At 40.7% G+C, this 19,798-nt stretch overlaps 1 protein-coding gene and 1 long non-coding RNA gene across 2 annotated transcripts in view; one reads left to right on the top strand and one right to left on the bottom strand.

The window, feature by feature from the left end:
* The window catches only part of LOC116564434, an 83,906-nt gene extending 72,115 nt beyond the window's left edge, over positions 1-11,791 (bottom strand). Inside the window, exon 1 of the long non-coding RNA XR_004274893.1 lies at positions 11,559-11,791. This is a non-coding gene — a long non-coding RNA (uncharacterized LOC116564434). The remainder of the gene's footprint in view (positions 1-11,558) is intronic.
* Positions 11,400-15,177, top strand: BTG1 (BTG anti-proliferation factor 1). The gene is made up of 2 exons (XM_032297546.1): positions 11,400-12,917; positions 13,861-15,177. The coding sequence occupies exons 1-2, from the start codon at positions 12,770-12,772 to the stop codon at positions 14,226-14,228; spliced, it is 516 nt and encodes a 171-aa protein (XP_032153437.1). The 5' UTR covers positions 11,400-12,769; the 3' UTR covers positions 14,229-15,177.
* Positions 15,178-19,798: the final 4,621 nt, after the last annotated feature.

Below are 19,798 nucleotides of genomic sequence, written 5' to 3'. Positions count from 1 at the left end.
ATCCACTGCTTATGAAGTGTAAATAGCATATTAATATACTACGGCAGCAACTTGGCATACTCTACTTTCTGTGCCAGACCTGCAAGGCGCAGCCCTACGTATATGTATCCAGCTTGAGGGCTAGGATATCCTAGGCCAGCCACTTGCTTCTCTGGTAGGCTGGTTTTCATGTTACTTCTCCTGCCTCCTTAAGTACATCAGGCTGGGGGGAGGAGGTGAACTAAGAGTTCATCAGCTTAGGAGGTAGAGGAATTTAATCATAAGTTTGCCTTTTCTTCAGATGATTAAACAATGAGTGTTTATGAAATCAAGAAAAATGTTTACCCCCACAGTTTTCTTTTCAAAGACTTCTCTGTGCACTCTGGCTAATTTAAAAAGAGCCCCATAGGGTGCTTATTTTTGCACACATATATTGCCAGAGTAGTTCCTGTTTTGGTTTAAATGTGTTCCTTCTTTTTAGTCAGATGAAAGAGAACTTTCTTTAAAAAGAACTTGTCTGCTGATCATGTTTGTTAGAATGAGCCTAAATAAAGCTTCTGTTAAGAGCTTAACTGTTTAGTTAAATCCTCTTGGCTAAATTATCTGGCGAATATTTGTCCTTGGATGATGTAATCACAGTCCTCTCAGTACCCTCTTTCCAACCTGAAATGTGTGTCTCTCCCTCTCCTGAGGACTAGTAGGAAGTGTCTTGAGGAAGAAGCTTTTACACTCATTCAGTTAACTTATTCCTTGTGCAGTTGGATGTTAGGGTGTGGGTGTATGAAATATGCTAGGCACCGAAAGTGAGCACGATTAGTTGTGCATGAGGTAAGGGGCTAGGAGGGGACTGCCTAGGTTAAGCCATAGAGAAATGACATCTTGAAGGCGTTAGATAAGAGAGAAGAATCTTTGAAAGGAAAAGGTCACGGAAAAAAAGTAGAAACACCCTTCCAAAATTTGTTGAGGTCAGCCTGGTATGCAATTATAAAATTAAGCTTTCCTGATATAGTTTTCCTCAAGAGAAAAATCTGGGACGATAACAGCACAATAGGCAAGTAAATAAATAATGAATTATTGATAAATGATAAACACAGATGAATCTCAAAAACATTGTGCTAAGCAAAAGAAGTCAGACACGAGAGACCACTTATTGTATGACTTTATTTATATAAAATGTCCAGAATAAGCAAATCTATAGAGACCAAAAATAGACTAGCCGTTTCCTGGAGATGGGGTGGGGGAGGGGTGGGCAGCAGTGGGGGAAAAAGGGCAAGTTGAAATTTCATTGGAGGTTATGAAAATGTTCTGAAACTGATTGTAGTGATGGTGCATAACTCAGTAAATTAACTAAAAATCCTTGAATTGTACACTTGAAATGGGAGGATTTTATAATATGTAAAATATATCTCAATAAAGCTTCTTAAAAAAAAGGCAAGAACATCATCTGTTCAAAGGAACTAAGGATAGATCTTTTTGAGTATAAAGATAGAAGTCCTCTTAACTATTACAATCTCCCATCATATAAATATTGTACAGACAGCTTTGTTTCTACAAGGGAGAAAACCAAGAAAAGAACCATTCCTTGAGTACTCTAATGGTTTATCTTTTACTACTGTTTCACTTTTTAAATCTGCTTGTGAGATAAGCAGTAGGGTTGGACATTGAAAACAAACAATAACAACAAAAACCACATGGCAACCATTCTTTGAATTTGATGGTCAGCATTACAGTTAAAATTCAAATTGGCTTTCAGAAGATGAAATCTTCTACCTTTCGCTTGATGAAAGGTTTAAATAAAAATCATACAAATATGGATTTTTTTAAACACATGCATTAATGCTAATAAAAGGATGCTTTGCTCTCATATTTTACAGTCAAAGGGAAAACTTTCACTTTGCCCTCTGAAGGTTCTCTTAAAATTTGTCTACAGGTAGAACAAGAGAACCGGTATGCAAATTTATTAACACGCATGGGGGGAAAATTGGGGAAAACCACACAGAGTAATTACCCTAATACCCAGTGTGGTACTGTTTCAGAAAAATTCTAAGACCATGCTATTTATCTACTCTTAAACCAACACAATAACAATCAACACTTCTGTGACCCCAAAATATGTTGGAATTTCTCACCACCAACAACCAACAAATCATTTTTGCAGTGAACACCAACAGGATGTCCTCCAATTCAATTCCAATACTATCTACCTGGAGATTGCATCAGATCCCACATGTTGAAGGCTCAGACCCCAAAACTGCCCACCACCCCAAACACTAGTATCAAGTTCAGACCTCTGGAACTTCTCTTTTTTTCTTTCTTTTTCTTTCTTTCTTCCTTCCTTTCCTTCCATTTTCTTTTTCTTTCTTTCTTCCTTTCTTTCCTTCCTTTTTCTTTTTCTTTTTTTCTTTTCATTATCTATTCATCAAGAAGCAGGCCTCTTGGAACTTCTGGTCTACTGGCTTCAAGTTGGGATTCCTAAGATCTCCTCCCTGGGCAGGTGAGGTATAGGAAAGGGGCATGGAATTTCCCCTCATTGAGTCCACCACCATCCAGGAACCTCTGCATGTTCAGCTATAATGGAAGCTCTTTGAACCCTGTCCTCTTGGCTTTTTATGGGGGCCTCATTACATAAGCATGATTGATTAACCCATTGGCTAACAGTGAGCAAGTGGACCTTCAGCTCCTTTCCCCTCGGTGGAAGTTGAGAGGTAGGGCTGAAAGTCCCAACCCTCTAATCATGCTTTTGGCTTTCAGGTGACTAGTCCCACCCTGAAGCTATCAGTCTGCTTTAGCATACAAAAAGAAAGAACTTTGGAGATTCCAAGGATTTTCATGATTGTATGATAGGAAACAGGAGGGAAACCAAATGTATATTTCAGAATATCACAGATTCAGATGCTTACATACTCTTTCTCAAGGGGAGATGGGGAATGTAGAGAATTGTTCTAATGGGTAGTCAGTCATTAGGGAGAATGGATAGATTTGGGAGGCTGAAGGCAGAGACTATGGGAAGGTGAGGAGTGGAGCTGGGCTAGAACAACCATTGTCATATTTCACAGATCCAGTCCCCCAGGTAAGCTCTTGGAGCTGTGTTCAGAATAACAGATGAAAAATCTGTCTTTGCATAGTAACTCCAGTCTCTGCTCTTCTCTGGGGGTTGATATTTCCTGGTTATTTGACCAGATTTCTTGGGAGGGAGTATTAAGACAATCGCATTTAAGCTTTCTTAGTCAGATAAGGAAATTCCAGAGTCTCTCTTGGTGCTTTGGAAAACAGGATATGAGAGACAGGGAGAAAGGAGAAAGGTCACAGCGAGACGGTGGTTCTGGGGCTAATTTCTCAGGACTTTCAATTTCCAAAGTGCTCAGCATGGTGAAGTGCCATATTTTGGTGAACTGTTTTCTTCCACCCAGCAACATTTGACCACATCAGATTGTGAATTCAGCTCTCCCTCAGTATTCTCAGAGAATTGGGTCCCCGACCTCCAAGGATACCAAAATTCAGAGATGTTCCAGTCCCTAATATAAAATGGCATAGTATTTGCATACAACCCATGCACATCCTCTTGTATACAGTCATGCATTGCTTAAAGAAAGTTCTAAGAAATGCATGTGTAGGCGATTTCATCATGTGCAAACATCATAGAGTGTACTTACGCAAAGTTAGATTGTAGAGCCTGCTATACACCTAGGCTATATGGTATATGTCCTATTGCTCCTAGGCTACAAGCCTATACATCATGTTAAGGTACAGAATATTGTAGACAATTGTAACATAATGGCAGTTTTGTATCTAAACGTAACTAAATGTATAAAAGGAACAGTAAAAATATGGTATTATAATTTTAGGGGAAGAACCTTCTTATATGTGGCCTCTAATTAACTGAAATGTTATGCAGCTCATGATTGTAATTTCAGTCATCTCGAGATTGCTTATAATACTTGATAAAATGTAAATACTGTGAAAAGTTGTCATGCTATATTTTTAAATTTTGTATTTTTTTAATGTTGTATTATTATTTTTTATTGCTTTGGTTTTTTTTGGAACATTTTCTTTTTTCGTTTTTTTTTTTGAGACAGGGTCTCCCTCTGTTGCCCAGGCTGGAGTGCAGTGGTGCGATCTTGGTTCACTGTAATCTTCCCTTCCCAGGCTCAAGCCATCCTCTTACCTCAGCCTCCCAAGTAGCTGGGACTACCTTGCCTAATATTTGTATTTTTTGTAGAGATGTTGTTTTGCCATGTTGCCCAGGCTGCTTTCGAACTCTTGAGTTTGAGCGATCCTCCCACCTCAGCCTCCCAAAGTGCAGGAATTACAGGTGTGAGCCACTGCGCCTGAGATTCTCCCAAATATTTTCAATCTATGGTTGATTGAATTCATGAGTGCAGAACATGAAGATTCAGAAGGCCCACTATATTATCTAGCTATATGATGTAGCTGAAGATTGTTTCTGCTTCACTTAGGGAAAATAAGTATTTATTAAACAAATGGATAAGGGGACACAAAATCACGAGGAGGCTCTCACTTTATCTTCATCCTTATCAGAAAATACATGTGATTTGGTGGAGCATGGTGGCTAATGTCTGTAATCCCAACACTTTCAGAGGCTGAGGCAGGCAGATAACCTGAGGTCAGGAGTTAGAGGCCAGCCTGGCAACATGGTGAAACCCCATGTCTACTAAAAATACAAAATCAGCTGTGCGAGGTGACTCACGCCTATAGTCCCAGCTACTCGGGAGGCTGAGAAACAAGAATCACTTGAACTTGGGAGGTGGAGGTTGCAGTGAGCTGAGATCACGCCACTGCACTCCAGCCTGAGCAACAGAGACTCAGTCTCAAAAAAAAAAAAAAAGAAAATACATGCTATTTGATATGCCAGTAATAACTATTCTTTTCTTTAGAAACCTTTTCTTCCATGGCTAGAACATAGTCTTTTCAGGAATTTGAGTGTCTGACTTGCTGTACCCCATTAAGTGAATATATCCTAAATTGTATTTACCAATAAGATTTCAACCCTTAAATTTCCACTGAAGTATATTCAGTGTACCCATCTTTTCCACAATCATGTTGGTTATCTATATGTAGGACTTCTGTATTTGTTTTATTGTACCATACTTTTGCAACATGAATGTTCCTTTGTTTTAGTTGACTACCTAGTTTCGAGAGAACGATGTGACTTCATCCTAATGCACTTAAATTCTAATCTACTTTGAGATTTTAAGTTTGAGTTTCCATAAAAATAACAAGTTGCTGTTTTTCTCTCCTCCTCCTCCTCCTCCTTCACATCCTCCTCCTTCTTGTAAGAGACAGGGTCCCACTTTGTTGCCCAGGCTGGAGTGCAGTGGCACAGTCATAGCTTACTGTAGCCTCAAACTCCTGGACTCAAGCAATCCTCCTGCCTTAGCCTCCCAAGTAGCTAGCACTACAGGCATGCACCATCAAGACTGGGTACATTTTTAATTTTTTGTAGTCAGGGGGTTCTCACTATGTTGCCCATGGTGGTCTCTAATTCCTGGCCTCAAGCCATCCTCCTGCTTTGGCCTCTCAAAGTGCTGGGATAGCAGGCACAAGCCTCCATGCCCAACCCTGCTGTTTTTCTTTGAAGTGAAAATAAAGCATAGAATATGCAAACATTTGTTTATATGGGTATGATACCAAGCTTCCTATGATCCTCCCTCTTAAGAGCAAAATGTGGACACCATTACTGGATAAGAGTAACTCTAGCTTGCTTAATGTCTCAGAAACTGGGAGGAATGGAGTTTACCCAGATTATAGAACCTAAAGGAAGCAAATAACAACTCACTGAAAACTTAGTTTATTTAAAAGGCAGCTTTTATCTATTAAATTGACGCGCATTTTTCTTTTAAAGAAAGAGATTTCTATTGGATACGGTATATACCTGAAAAAACAGTGTTTTTTTTTTTTAGGTTATTTTTATTGATACCTAATAGATGTACATATTTTCAGGGCACATGTGATATTATGACACATTCATATAATATGTAATAATCAAACAGGAGCAATTGCGGCATCCATCTCTTTAAACAGTTATCTTTCCTTTATGCTGGGAACATGCAAATTATTCTCTAATAGCTATTTTGAAATATAAAATAGATTATTTATTATAGTCACTGTATTTTTTTTTTTTAAATTTCTGGAACATACTCTGGAATGTGCTGATTTATCAAACATTAGATCTTATATCTGCTATCTTTTTTTTTTTTTTCTTAAGACAGGGTTTCACCATGTTGGCCAGGCTGGTCTCGAATTCCTGACCTCAGGTGATCCACCCGCCTTCGCCTCCCAAAGTGCTGGGATTACAGGCTTGAGCCACCATGCCCAGCCTATCTTCTATCAAATTGTGTTTTTGTACCCATTAATCAATCTCTTTTCATCCCTTCTCCTCCCTAACCTTCTTGGCATCTAGTAGCCATCAATCTATTCTCCATCCTCATGAGATCTACTTTTTAAGCTCCCAATATATATATGAGTGAGAACATGTAATATTTGTCTTTCTATGCTTGGCTTATATTTTTCCAATTGTTTTAAAAATATTTTTGTTTTTCCAGCACAAGAAAAAAGTGGGAAGCCTATTTAACATGATGACCTCCAGTTCCATTCATGTTGCTGCAAAGGACAGAATTTCATTCTTTTATCAATGGCTGAATGTTTCATTGTGTATATATGTCACATTTTCTTTATCCATTCACCCACTGAAGGACACTTAGGTTGACTCCATATATTGGCTATTGTGAATAATACTACAATAAACATGGAAGTGTAGGCATTTCTTCGATGTTTTTAATTACAGAATTTTGCCATTACTTTTCAAAGCAATGGTTCTCCAACATTAGTGCCTAGATAGTACCCTACCCCCAGAGTTTTTAATTCGTAGGTTTAGAGTGAAGCCAAAATTTTGCATTTCTATCAAGTTCCCAGAATGACTCTGACGCTGCTGGTTTGAGGAACACATTGGGAGAACCACTGAGAAGTCCCAATCCCTTGGTTCATTAGTTTAAGGGAAAGGGGAGGCTGGACACAGTGGCTCACGCCTATAATCCTAGCACTTTGGGAGGCTGAGGAGGGAGGACTGCTTGAGACCAGCAGTTCAAGAGTAGCCTGGGCAACATAGGGAGACCCCATCTCATAAACTAAAAAAATTAGCTAGGCATGGTAGTGTGCACCTGTAGTCCCAGCTACTCAGGATGCTGAGGTGGGGAGGGCTGCAGGGTGCAGGGAGGATAACTTGAGCCTGAGAGGTAGAGGCTGCTGTGAGCTGTGATTGTGCCACTGCACTCCAGCCTGGGTGACAGAGTGACAGACCCTGCCTCAAAAACTAAGTAAATAAAAGGAAGGGGAGGTCCATGTACCCTTCCTCCTCATTCAGAAAGTTATAAGTACTAAAGGCCAGGATTATAATTTGTAAGAACTTTGTAGGATTCTTCAAAGTTTGCAATGTTCCAGAGTTGATTCTTATCATTTCTTTCCCCATTCTACTGTTAAACCTTAAAACTGAAGAAGTCTTTGGCAGCTGGGGAGGTGCAGATACACACTCAGTAACCCTGACCACCAGAGGGCTGCCTCCAGTGACAAAATAGATGGTGAGAGCTTTAAAAAGAGATAGGCTCACGCCTATAATCCCAGCACTTTGGGAGGCCGAGGCGGTGGATCACCAGGTCAAGAGATCAAGACCATCCTGGTCAACATGGTGAAACCCCATCACTAAAAAAAAAAAAGAAAAAAAAGATAGGCCCAGAGGTTCTGACGCCAGGAAGGAAAAGAAGGTTTGGGAGGAGCCCTGCTTTGAGAAATGGCCCTGAGGCTATATACAATACAAAGTTTACTGAAAATTCCTGGAGGCCAACTGATCCAATTCAACAGTGACCTCGACACAAAACAATCCCTTCTTGCTTTCCCTCCCACCTCCTCCACCCAACCCTCCAGGGCTTTCTTCAGTTGCTGGGCAAGAGAGATTGTGGAACTGACCAGGCCCCTGGTTCCTCTTGTCAATTTAGGCCAAAGGGGAAATGAAAAGTTTAGTCTTAAATAGAAAGCATTTTTGCTACTTTCACTTATCTGTATTTAGGGATAATTTTTATTCCAGTTAAATTATTTGGCAAATTAACATTTTAATATGTCCTTTGTTTCATTTTCCATTGAGCCTTTTAATAAATGTAGCTGTATTTTCCAGGGTATGTCAGCTATGAGATATCCCCTCAGCTGCTTTGAGTTTTGGTTTTTTTTTTTCTTCTACTATCTCTACTCATCTCCAGATGGTCTTTTAACTATTATCAAGTTTTATTTCTCAAGATCCTTTTTAGGAAAGCTAGTATCAGGAGCTCCCTTGAAAAACCTACCAGGTATTTAGAGCTCAAATTTTGTAGTCAGTGACTTGAGAGTTCAAATCTGGTTTTAAAACCTTGGGTAAATTACTTATTTTCTTTAAGACTGTATTCTCATATGTTAAATGCTGTCAACTAGACTCACTTGATTGGGTTTCTTAGAGAATTAAAATGAGGCATCATAGCTGGTGTGGTGGCTCATGCCTGTAATTCCAGCACTTTGGAATTACAAAGTGCTGGAATTACAGGCAAAGGTGGGTGAATCCTCTGGGCGCAAGAGTTCAAAACCAGCCTTGGCAACATGGTGAAACCCTATCTCTACCAAAAAATACAAAAATTAGCCAGGCATGGTGGCAATAGAGTGAGACCCTGTCTCAAAAAAAAAAAAAAAAAAAAACAAAGGAAACATGTAAAACGCTTAGCACTGATGCACTGTTAATCATAAAATGATAATAACCTGCATTATTACTTCTGCTGTTAAGCAACGCTTCACTCCCTCTTCCTCCCACTCTCCAAACAATCTGAATAGCTTCCACAAAAAACCGAGTTTTGTCTAAAATCAGTATGTGTCACCCTCTGATTGCCAAGTTCTTCTGTGTTTTCTGAAACGCAACAGATCTAAACCCAGTGCAAATGTCTTAGCTTGTGTCCTTGGATTCTTACCCAAGCAAAACAAGTCAGGGTGCTAGCCGGGAGGCAACTAAAAGTGGTCTCCTGCTTTATATGGGTCACCAAAAAATAGACAAATAAGAAGCATAGGTCTCTAGTTGAAGATATAAGCCCACAGGAAAGCTCAATTACTTAAAGGTAAGTAAACCTGATCATATAATCTGCCTGCTAAAAATATTCCCAAGTACTCTATGCCTGCCTCCATCTACCCAGTTTTTCAACAATACTTACCCTCCTTGGTTTATACCTTTAAGATACTCCAAGATCCGGCCCTTGTTTTCCTTTGCTCCAAGGAGAACTAATCATGGGTCACTTTCACTGGCTTAGCTGACATCACTCACTTTTGGGGCTTTCTTATTTTCCCTCTGCCCCAAAGCACACAAATAAATGACCTGTTTCTATTTGCCATTAACACTCTCTCAAGAATTCTCTCACTTGACTCCTACTTATTGGTTAAGTTGTGAGTTTTCTAGACACCTAGCACTCTATCTGGAAGTAGGTTCATAACATGCACAACTTTAGTGACTGCAGCTGGCTGACTAATAACAGGCAGGCTGCCTCTGGCTCAGTCTGGAAGGCCCTGGCCCTGAATGTGCCTTCAGGGAAAGGGCAGGTCCAACTGGGGAAACAATATCTGATAATTGCGCTTTTGTCTACTTATTTTAAAACCCAGGTTCATTTTTTGAATTTGTTTGGACAGCATTCCTGAGATTTTTAATACTTTGATTAGAACTGTTCTAAGTTTTAGAAATTAATTTGACAGGCCAAGCACGGTGGCCCATGCCTGTAATCCCAGCACTTTGAGAGGCCCCGGCAAGTGGATGACTTGAGGCCAGGAGTTCCAGACCAGCCTGACCAACATGATGAAACCCCATCTCTACTAAAAACACAAAATTAGCTGGGTGGGGTGGTGCACAGCTGTAATCCCAGGTACTTAGGAGGCTGAGGCAGGAGAATCAGTTGAACCCTAGGAGTTGGTGGCTGCAGTGCGCCAAGATCATGTCACTGCGTTCCAGCCTGGGTGACAGAGCTAGACTCATTCTAAAAAAAAAAAAAAAATTAATTTGAAACATTACTACCAAATTGCATAATAGTAATAAAGTACTTGGGAGAGCCTTGGTAAACTTAGCATAGTAACACAGAAAGCACCTTTATAATTCAAAGGCTGTCAAGAAATCCCGGCTTGTTTCCCAGATGGAAAGGGCCTGACTAAACTTCCAGAAAATGATACTAAACATATAAAATTATGTCCAGAATTGAAAACTATTAGCAATTAACATCCTGTACCATCTGAGGCTTACATTTAAGACCAAGTTCATTTTCATTTTTTTCTGAGTACTCTCTAGATTCCCCAGGTTAAATATTATTGTAGTTTCTCAAATCTATTTGTCTCCTAATGGGATGATTTAAGGTGGGAAACACATATATGATTAAAAAAAAAAAAAGAACTCAGTTCGAGAAATAACTCTCCCTGAGTCTGTGGGTTAAACTTTCTGTTAACCCTGTTCAACTGGTTTTATAAGGCTTTCAGAAGAGGTCCTGCAGCTGCTAGTGCAGGCAGTTAAAAGTAGTGGGATGAACACGGGCTTGGGGGAAGTCTTGAGTCCAATCCTAGCATTTTTGTTGATTTAACTATTTCTGTTTTTTAGATGAGTCAATTTAAGAAGAGAGTGACCGAGAGGCCAAAATGAAGACCAGTTTTAGAAGAGAAAAACTTTCACTTGAGTCCTAATTTGTACTCGGTGACATATTAAAGACAATGTAAGGGAAAGGAACAGAGCAGGGGACGAAGGGTGGGTCAGGTTAGAAGGGAGATCAGGAGTTCTTCTTCTAGGGCTATGGTAATTTCATGAATTTACTTTTGCTTCTCTCTTCTTTTTGAGTAGTAAAAGAGGTTTCATGCCTCCACTGAAACTATTATTTTTAAGCACAGTTCTTTCTGAAAAGTTTAAGAAAAAAAAACCCACTATCTTTATTTCACATGTAACTACTTATGTACACTAATGAAGAAAAAATAATCTGTTATTTCTTAATCGAGTTTTTCATATTTTTCAACAATAAAACGTTTTCTCCTGTTTTATAATGTCATACTTTTGCTTTATTTCTACATCCTTAGCTCAGTATTTAAAAAAAACAAACTCAAAGTGGTGTGTTTTGCAATATTGATGACCAACTAAGCTGGGGATATTTATTTCCATCTGGTAGAGTTCAACTTCTGCCTCCTGTTTGCTTTCTCCATCTGCCTGCCTCTCTTCATCTTTTTGTTTTTTTTCTTTTCCCCCTTCTCCTTAATGGGAGTTCAGGTTAACCCTGTCTTAGTCCTAATCGTTTTAGCAGGCTCCTGCCTTCCTGCTACACTGTTTTCTAAAGTTTTTTTTTGTTTGTTTTTTTGGTAGGGTTTCAAACAAGCTTACTTTCAGAAGCCTCAATTTTTTAATTTCTCTTATTTTTAATAAAGAGTAGGACTCTAAGACTAGGACGGCATTTGGACTAGAAAAAAAAAGAAAATCTTTGGTTTTGTGTACCCAAGTTTTAAAATACACTGTAGTTTGTTTTTTACAGACCACGATTTACAGGATCTGCGTTGTCTTCAGTAACTGGCTCTCCTGTCCGCATCCAGTAAGGTTTCCACTGTTCTCTCCGCTGACTGCTGAAGTTACTGAAACAGCAACCACAAATGGCCTTACTAACCCACTTATTTTGCAATTAAACTTTTACAAAGACATCCCCCTACTCCTCCCCTTGGGTGGAGCAGAAACGGCTCCGCGGCGTAGACAGCTCGTCTTCGAGGGGACCCTGGCTCCCCGAGGCTGCAGTTCTGTTCTCGGGCAGAACGCCCAGTGAGACCATTCCCTTCACTTTTCCCGCACTCGCGCAGCGCACCGCCTGCGCCCACAGCGCGGGCGCCCCTATCGCGCCGCACCACACGCGCCTCTGGCTCGAGGAGCCAGTCACCGAAACCCGGAGCGGGAACGAGATGTAAACACGCAGTGGGGACACGCAGCCCAATCTGAGGAAGGCAGCGCGTGAAGGCACTGCCTGCGCCAGGTAGTTCTTTTCTACCCAGCAATAACCCTCCAGGGCAAGTGGGTCCGGGTAGCGTCCGGGTAGCGCACTCTTGCTGAAGGATGCACTGGCGCAGAGCCTGGACCTGCTGAAACGGGAAGGCGGACCTAGGGCTGGGGGCGGAGCTTTCACACGCGCACCCCCGGTTCCCTCCGTCCCTCGGCCCAGCAACTGGCTCTCCAGCCGCCACTCTGGGTTTATTTGTTTACAAGCGGATTACGTCAGCTCCTCCCTCTCTTCCCTGTCTCTGGACCCGCCTCCTGGACCGTTTTCCCGCCCCTTTCGGCTCGGAACCTGCTTGCGTCACAATGGTGCGATCTTCGGATTGGCTGGAGTCGGCCGTCACGCTCCAGCTACGCCACTTCCTTTTCGCGGCTCTATAAAGGGTGCTGCACGGCGGTGGCATCTCTTCGCCCCTCGGAGCTGGAAATGCAGCTGTTGGGATCTTCGGATGCTGCGGAGCTGGAGGCGGAGGCGGCTGGGGAGGTCCGAGCGATGTGACCAGGCCGCCATCGCTCGTCTCCTCTTCTCTCCTGCCGCCTCCTGTCTCGAAAATAACTTTTTTAGTCTAAAGAAAGAAAAAAAAAAGCCGTCCGCTCCTCACGCCCTCTCTTCCTCTCAGCTTTCCTCCCGGTGAGGAAGCCCGGGGTGGCCGCTCCGCCGTCGGGGCCGCGCCGCCGAGCCCCGGCCGCCCCGGGCCGCCTCCTCCCGCCGCCCCCATGCATCCCTTCTACACCCGGGCTGCCACCATGATAGGCGAGATTGCTGCCGCCGTGTCCTTCATCTCCAAGTTCCTCCGCACCAAGGGGCTCACGAGCGAGCGACAGCTGCAGACCTTCAGCCAGAGCCTGCAGGAGCTGCTGGCAGGTGAGCCGGGCGAGGGCGTCGGGGGGACGCGGGCTCCACATCCTTGTGTCAGAGTCCGGCCGTCGGGGCTGCGGAAGCCTCGGCAGCGCCCCGGGGCCGGTCGCGCTCGAGCTGCGCGGCGGGACCGGTGTGGTCTCGCTGGGCGGCTGCTAACGGCGGCTCCCAGCGAGGCTTTGGGGTCTGGACGGATGGCGCCCCCTCCCCCCAGCTGGCAGAACGGAGGGGAGAAGAAAACACGCACAACAAAGAAACTTAAGCCCACTGAGGCGGGAGCTGCGGTCCGAGGGCCGTCCGCCGATTTGGGGACAAAGGAGCCGCGGGGCTGAGGTGGGTTCGACGCCCACTTCCCCCAGCTCCCTCCAACCGTTGTGTGGTCGGCGGCCCAGACCCGGGGTGGGAAGCCTCGCCGCTGCCCCGGAGCCAGCTCGGGACGGACGTGCAGTCTCCCCGCGCCTCCTGCCCCTGCCCATTAATCATCGGATTTGTCACCGGCACAATTACAGCCCTGCCCAGAGCGTGGTTTAGGATTGCTTGTTTTTCTTCCCTTCGGGGTTAACAGTTTGGTGGCGCTTCTCATCCCCAAAGCCATCAACTCCATTGTGTGCGGCTGGGATGGGGTGGAGAAAGTAAACAGGTTCCCGCCTGGCCGTAGGTGCCACCGGCTTCCCGGCTGGCGGAGCTGCGCGCCTGATTCCTGTTTTGGCGGCTCAACCGGTTGGTTCCTGGAGATTGTTTTGTCCCGTACTACTGTGTTATTTCCAAAACCCTGCCCGTCCCTTCCCCGTCCCCGCACATACACAATAACGGATGCAATCCTGGACGTTTTTAAAAGTTGGTAGTTTTCATTTTCACGCCTCAAAGGAGCCTGCGGTAGGAGGAAACAACAGCAGGAGCTATCTAACGATCCTAAGCATTGTTTCTCTGTTCTTCTTTTCTTCTATAGAACATTATAAACATCACTGGTTCCCAGAAAAGCCATGCAAGGGATCGGGTTACCGTTGTATTCGCATCAACCATAAAATGGATCCTCTGATTGGACAGGCAGCACAGCGGATTGGACTGAGCAGTCAGGAGCTGTTCAGGCTTCTCCCAAGTGAACTCACACTCTGGGTTGACCCTTACGAAGTGTCCTACAGAATTGGAGAGGATGGCTCCATCTGTGTGCTGTATGAAGCCTCACCAGCAGGAGGTAGCACTCAAAACAGCACCAACGTGCAAGTGGTAGACAGCAGAATCAGCTGTAAGGAGGAACTTCTCTTGGGCAGAACGAGCCCTTCCAAAAACTACAATATGATGACTGTATCAGGTTAAGATATAGTCTATGGATGGATCATCTTATAATGATGGATAAATTTGATTTTTGCTTTGGGTGGGCTCCTCTTGGGGATGGATTATGGAATTTAAACCGTGTCACAGCTGTGAAGATCTGGCACAAGATAGAGTGGTAAAAAAAATTTTTTAAGTGACAGTGCCATAGTTTGGACAGTACCTTTCAATGATTAATTTTAATAGCCTGTGAGTCCAAGTAAATGATCACTTTATTTGCTAGGGAGGGAAGTCCTAGGGTGGTTTCAGTTTCTTGCAGACATACCTAAATTTTTACATCAATCCCTTTAAAGAAAATCTGTATTTCAAAGAATCTTTCTCTGCAGTAAGTCTCGCAGAGGAATTTGCACTATTACACTTGAAAATTGTTATTGTTAACCTTTTTGGCAGCTCAATAGGAAAGCTAAACATTTCAAACATGATAGTACTGGAAATTTTACAAGACTTTTACCTAGCACTTAAATATGTATAAATGTACATAAAGACAAACTAGTAAGCATGACCTGGGGAAATGGTCAGACCTTGTATTGTGTTTTTGGCCTTGAAAGTAGCAAGTGACCAGAATCTGCCATGGCAACAGGCTTTTAAAAAGACCCTTAAAAAGACACTGTCTCAACTGTGGTGTTAGCACCAGCCAGCTCTCTGTACATTTGCTAGCTTGTAGTTTTCTAAGACTGAGTAAACTTCTTATTTTTAGAAAGTGGAGGTCTGGTTTGTAACTTTCCTTGTACTTAATTGGGTAAAAGTCTTTTCCACAAACCACCATCTATTTTGTGAACTTTGTTAGTCATCTTTTATTTGGTAAATTATGAACTGGTGTAAATTTGTACAGTTCATGTATATTGATTGTGGCAAAGTTGTACAGATTTCTATATTTTGGATGAGAAATTTTTCTTCTCTCTATAATAAATTGTTTCTTATCTTGGCATTTTAATCAATCTCTTGTCATGATTATAGAGGTTCAGCTAAAAGTATTTTTTCTTAGAAGATAGGTTCTGTGAACTCTGAAAATCAGTTGCACACTGGTTGTGCTGAAACAACATTTGATGAGAAATGAAGATGTTATGTATATACATATTGAGGTGTTAGAGGAAACACAGGAATAACATGTTTAAAAAATTTCTAAAGTCAAAACATGGACACATTCACAGGCTAATGATCCCATGAAATAAGGATAAGAGACCACGGTAGCATCTACCAAAAATGTGATACTCAAGGATTACATTTCATGCTTGCCTGTTGGAGTGAAGATATAAATGTTCCGTTCTGACCCACCTTTGAAAAACAATTACTTTGCCCCATGGATTCCTTGTTCAATTAGGAATTTCTGGGGGCAGGTGACCCATAGTATTAAAGAACAGGCTAAACACTACAGAGAGATTGGTTGCTTTTTGCTTTTCATCACCTGCAAGATTTACATAAAAATCACTTAAGCTGGAATTCAACAAAAGGTATGTTTGAACTTTTATTCTCAAAAGTTGAAATGCTGACTGTCTCGATTCCTCATTTTCAGACTTTTATTTCAGATAAACTCTAAGAACCTAAGTGAACATTGATAAGGCTGTAGTGCAGGTTACTCCGCTACCCCATATAATATAAGGATTTGCTGGTAATTTAGTTGTAGAGGATAACATCTTTTTTCAGTGGAAATTGAAAGTGGAAAAATTGAATTTTGTTCCACACAGTTAACTTGCCATACAATGGCCTTTTGTTTGGTATATATGTAAACATGTTCACACTGGAAATATGCAATCTAAATTACTTAAAATCAGTAATTGAAATCAGTAATCTCAAGTTTGAAAAGTTATTTCTACATGCAGGATTAAATTACTCTAATTTTGTAGACAACGCAGGAATAGGCTGCTGAACATGCAGGTATTTAGAGTATAAATGTCTGTGTATATTATTGGCATACCATTCTCGAGAGTTTGAATTCGTAGACCCACAGCAAGTGGAGCACCCTTGCCAATTGTTATGGTTTTATTTTTAAATCTACTCTGTGAAAAAGCTCCTTGGTATTTCAAACTTGAATTAAAATAAAAACACCGGGTAGTGTAGTTTTTAAGTGGGTCTCACCAGTACTGACTACTGTTGTTCAACTACGTTTCATCTGATAAGTCCTTTGAAACTAAGTACTTAAACCTTTTTTTATCATAAAGCCTTTTTTCAAGTTTTTAAAGATCTTGACATCAGACTTTTTCAATCTTTGAAAATGATGGAAACAGTTAATAAAAATGTTTATTTTAGAATTCAGGTGATGTCTGGCATGTGAGGAAGTGTTTATAAGTTTCTCTTCGAAAGGCTTGCACACATCACTCTTGAGACCACCTGTTTCCTGTGACTTTAACCTTACCTTCCCCAATTGAGCTGAACCTATATCTGCAGTACAGTAGCTGCATATTTCTTGTTCACTGTTTCTGGGGAATGTTTTGAAATATAAATCCTTTTAAGATAGGATGACTGCTTTCAAAATTATTGTTGCCATTGGCACCAGGAATTAACAGTTGTGATTGGCAATAAGGTTGAGGAATGTTACTTTCTAAGTTTTAACAGGTAGTTTTAAAATTATTTCCTTTTTTTCCATATTTTAAGTAGTGCCTGCCTCTGTAGTGTAGAAACAAGGTTTCAAGTGGATTGTATAGCAAGAGTTATCCTGGTTCATGCAGGATAATGTGGCTGTTAATTTTGCCATCTGGAATGTGAATCACATGTCCTTACCCTTATTCAGAATATTTCTATAATAAAAGACTGGAAAGGCCACCAGAAAGAGGCTTTCTGGTACATTACACAAATAGTTTCCTTAAGGTCACTATAACTCGCACATTGCAAGTAATTAATTTTGGTTTGCATAGGTGTTACAGATTATGAAATTGGCCTTCAAGTTAAAAGGAAGGAAGCTGTATTCCTGATGGCTAGTGTTTAATGACTACAGGTTTCCAGGCTTACTTTAATTTTGGGAGCAAATAAATCTGCTATTGGACTTTTCATTGGGTGACTTTTAACATTTCTGATACTCTCTCTTCTTCCTCTTTACAGAAGAGAGGTATGATAACCGAAGTTGTATTTTGCATATTGAAGTTTAAAGATGTTTCCCCTCCCCTTTTCACCCCTATTTCAGATGAGGTGATAAAATGCTCTTGATAGGCTATATGGAGAACATTTGTCAATAGTTTTATCTATGCATAGAAGTCTTCAAAAATTTCTTATTTATCTGAGGGTATACAGACTGCAAATATTTTAGACTCATCTCATTCCGTGCCACTGAACTTTTAGATATGGCTGCTATCAAAATATAACTGGTTTATTTTCATATTTGGAACATAACAGTATCACAAAATCTTTTACAGTAAGATAGTTTGTACTACTAGCTGACTTAGCTGCTTGAGTCCTTAAATCATTTAATATATGGGACTGTAAATAGAGAAATCTGTACATCATGAGATCTGATTTTTTGTTATCCCTATAGACCTTTATACATTTTCTTCTGCTGTTAAGTGTTGTATTTTTGAGATGCGCCTAAACAAGTAAACCTTAGATTGTGTTAATCCTGAAGATTGATACCATCTCCTCAACACTTTGTGGAATATGATTGACACCAGTTTTTTTTTTTACTGCAGGTTTAATTTGGTTTATCACTTTTCGTATTGCTCAATATGTCCAAGATAGGAATAAAAAAATGGAGTTCAACTTCTGTTATTTATGAACCTTTTCATGATATTTGTCATTTTAGTGTTGAAGATGCAGTATTCTGGGAGTCATGTATGCTTAAGAGTACTGATGCTCAGAGGTGAAATGATTTGAATCTAGAGTTGGATAAAAAGGGAAAGGATGGGGAAAATGAAAACTGGGAAGCTCAACTAAGAGGGAATGTGAAGGTTTGATGATAAAAATTCATTTGCTATGGCCATAGGTGTATATTGACAAATTTGCATAGCACAGTCTCTTGGCAGAGTTTGGGAATCACTAACGATTCTGCAGTTCATGAATTGTGGGGCAGACACTGCTCAATTTGTTTCTGTGAACATGCAGGTCAGAGTGGTACTGCAGGTGGAACTCCATGGAAACTGGTCTTGGGGAGGTGTGGATGGGTTGCACGCACGTCTCTCAGTATTTTCTAAAGGGAGAATATTTTTTAGGTATCTCTTATAAACCACTTGATGATTATAGTGTCTTGTACCTTTAAGTTGTGAAGGCCATTTGCGACCCCATTCCCAGTGGTAGATGAATGACCAAGAGTAGGCCAGACATCTAACATTATATTAGTACCATTATAGTTAACTGGATTTCTGTATTTAGAGAATATTAACATCAGACACTACTTATAATTTTAAATCGTAGCATTGACAGGAGATACTTCACCCATGGGTACATTTAATGATTCTCTTGATGGTCATCTCCAAAGTTGTTTTGTCATTCTTTTAGAATATTTTCATATGTATTTTCATGTGTGCATGCAAAAGCATCTGGCACATTTTCTAAACAACTACATATATTTGACATACACTAAAAATTTTGTTAATAGAATGCATGATCAGAAATGTTTAGACTATTTCTTTAGATTTTCACTAAAGTAGATGAATATTTGCCTTCCCCCAAATAATTCATAATTATGTTCTTCCTTTAATTGGTAAGTCTTAAAATGACAAGCTATTGTAGCACACAAAGGGAGTTGTCTTATATAAATTTAGCTTATCTGCCTAAGTCTTTGTAATAATAAAATCAAGTTAGCCTTTATAGCCAACAGATATCCAAATGTATTACACCAATACATGTTCCTGTATATTCAACTATATGTTGCTGTGTGTTGAAATTCATATTTTTGTTTCTCAGAAGTTTTTTTAATGTTAGGGTCTTTGTAACGCTGATATACATGCTTATAAAAGAACTGAATTATCGAAGTTGTAGATGGGTGATTTAATTATTTTAGTAGTTATGGCTTAGACAGAAAGGCCCCATATCTTTTCCCTGTTGTTCTGAGCCATCCCTAAATTTTTGAAGGAAAAGATGACTAACAAATTGGACTTTATTTGAGAAGATTCCACAAATGACCATAACCATAAAATTATTGGACTTGACAATTGCACTATAAGCAGATTTGAGTACACTTTCTAGGAGTTGTCTTGATTTATGCCGGTTTTGTCCCCTCAAGTCAATAGACTAAATGGGGTTGTATTTCCCACAAATTGTACTTGTGAGTCTTCAAGTTATCTTTATATTCTTATTTGACCTTCCAACAAGTGGATGAGATTGACAAGTAGGTCAGTATTTTTTATCTTCATTTTATGGATAGAAAACCGAGGCTTAGAGAGCTTAAGTAATTTGCCCTAAAGCCAGACAGCTAGTAAACAGCTAATTCACAATTTGAATTCAGGCTTTTCTGATCACAGAATCCAAGCTCTAACTATTGTTACATTGTGATGCATGATTTGTCTACCTTCTTTCACACTGTTGGAACATGCATTTTAACTTCTCATTGTGAGTTGGCCATCTTTGGTCATTTTTGGCTTTGAAACTCATTAACTCTCTGTGTTCAAGAGGCATATAGCAGTCTACAA

The sequence above is a fragment of the Sapajus apella genome, unplaced genomic scaffold, assembly GCF_009761245.1.
Source record: "Sapajus apella isolate SASKATOON/1434 unplaced genomic scaffold, GSC_monkey_1.0 scaffold2, whole genome shotgun sequence".
Taxonomy (NCBI): Eukaryota; Metazoa; Chordata; class Mammalia; order Primates; family Cebidae; genus Sapajus; species Sapajus apella.
The sequence above is the reverse complement of the archived record's forward strand: the minus strand, read 5'-3'. Positions and strand labels throughout refer to the sequence as shown.

Coding starts and splice junctions, on each gene's coding strand:
- BTG1 (XM_032297546.1), top strand. CDS start 12,770: ATGCATCCCTTCTACACCCGGGCTGCCACCATGATAGGCGAGATTGCT. Junction 12,918..13,860: donor CCTGCAGGAGCTGCTGGCAG/GTGAGCCGGGCG, acceptor TTTCTTCTATAG/AACATTATAAACATCACTGG.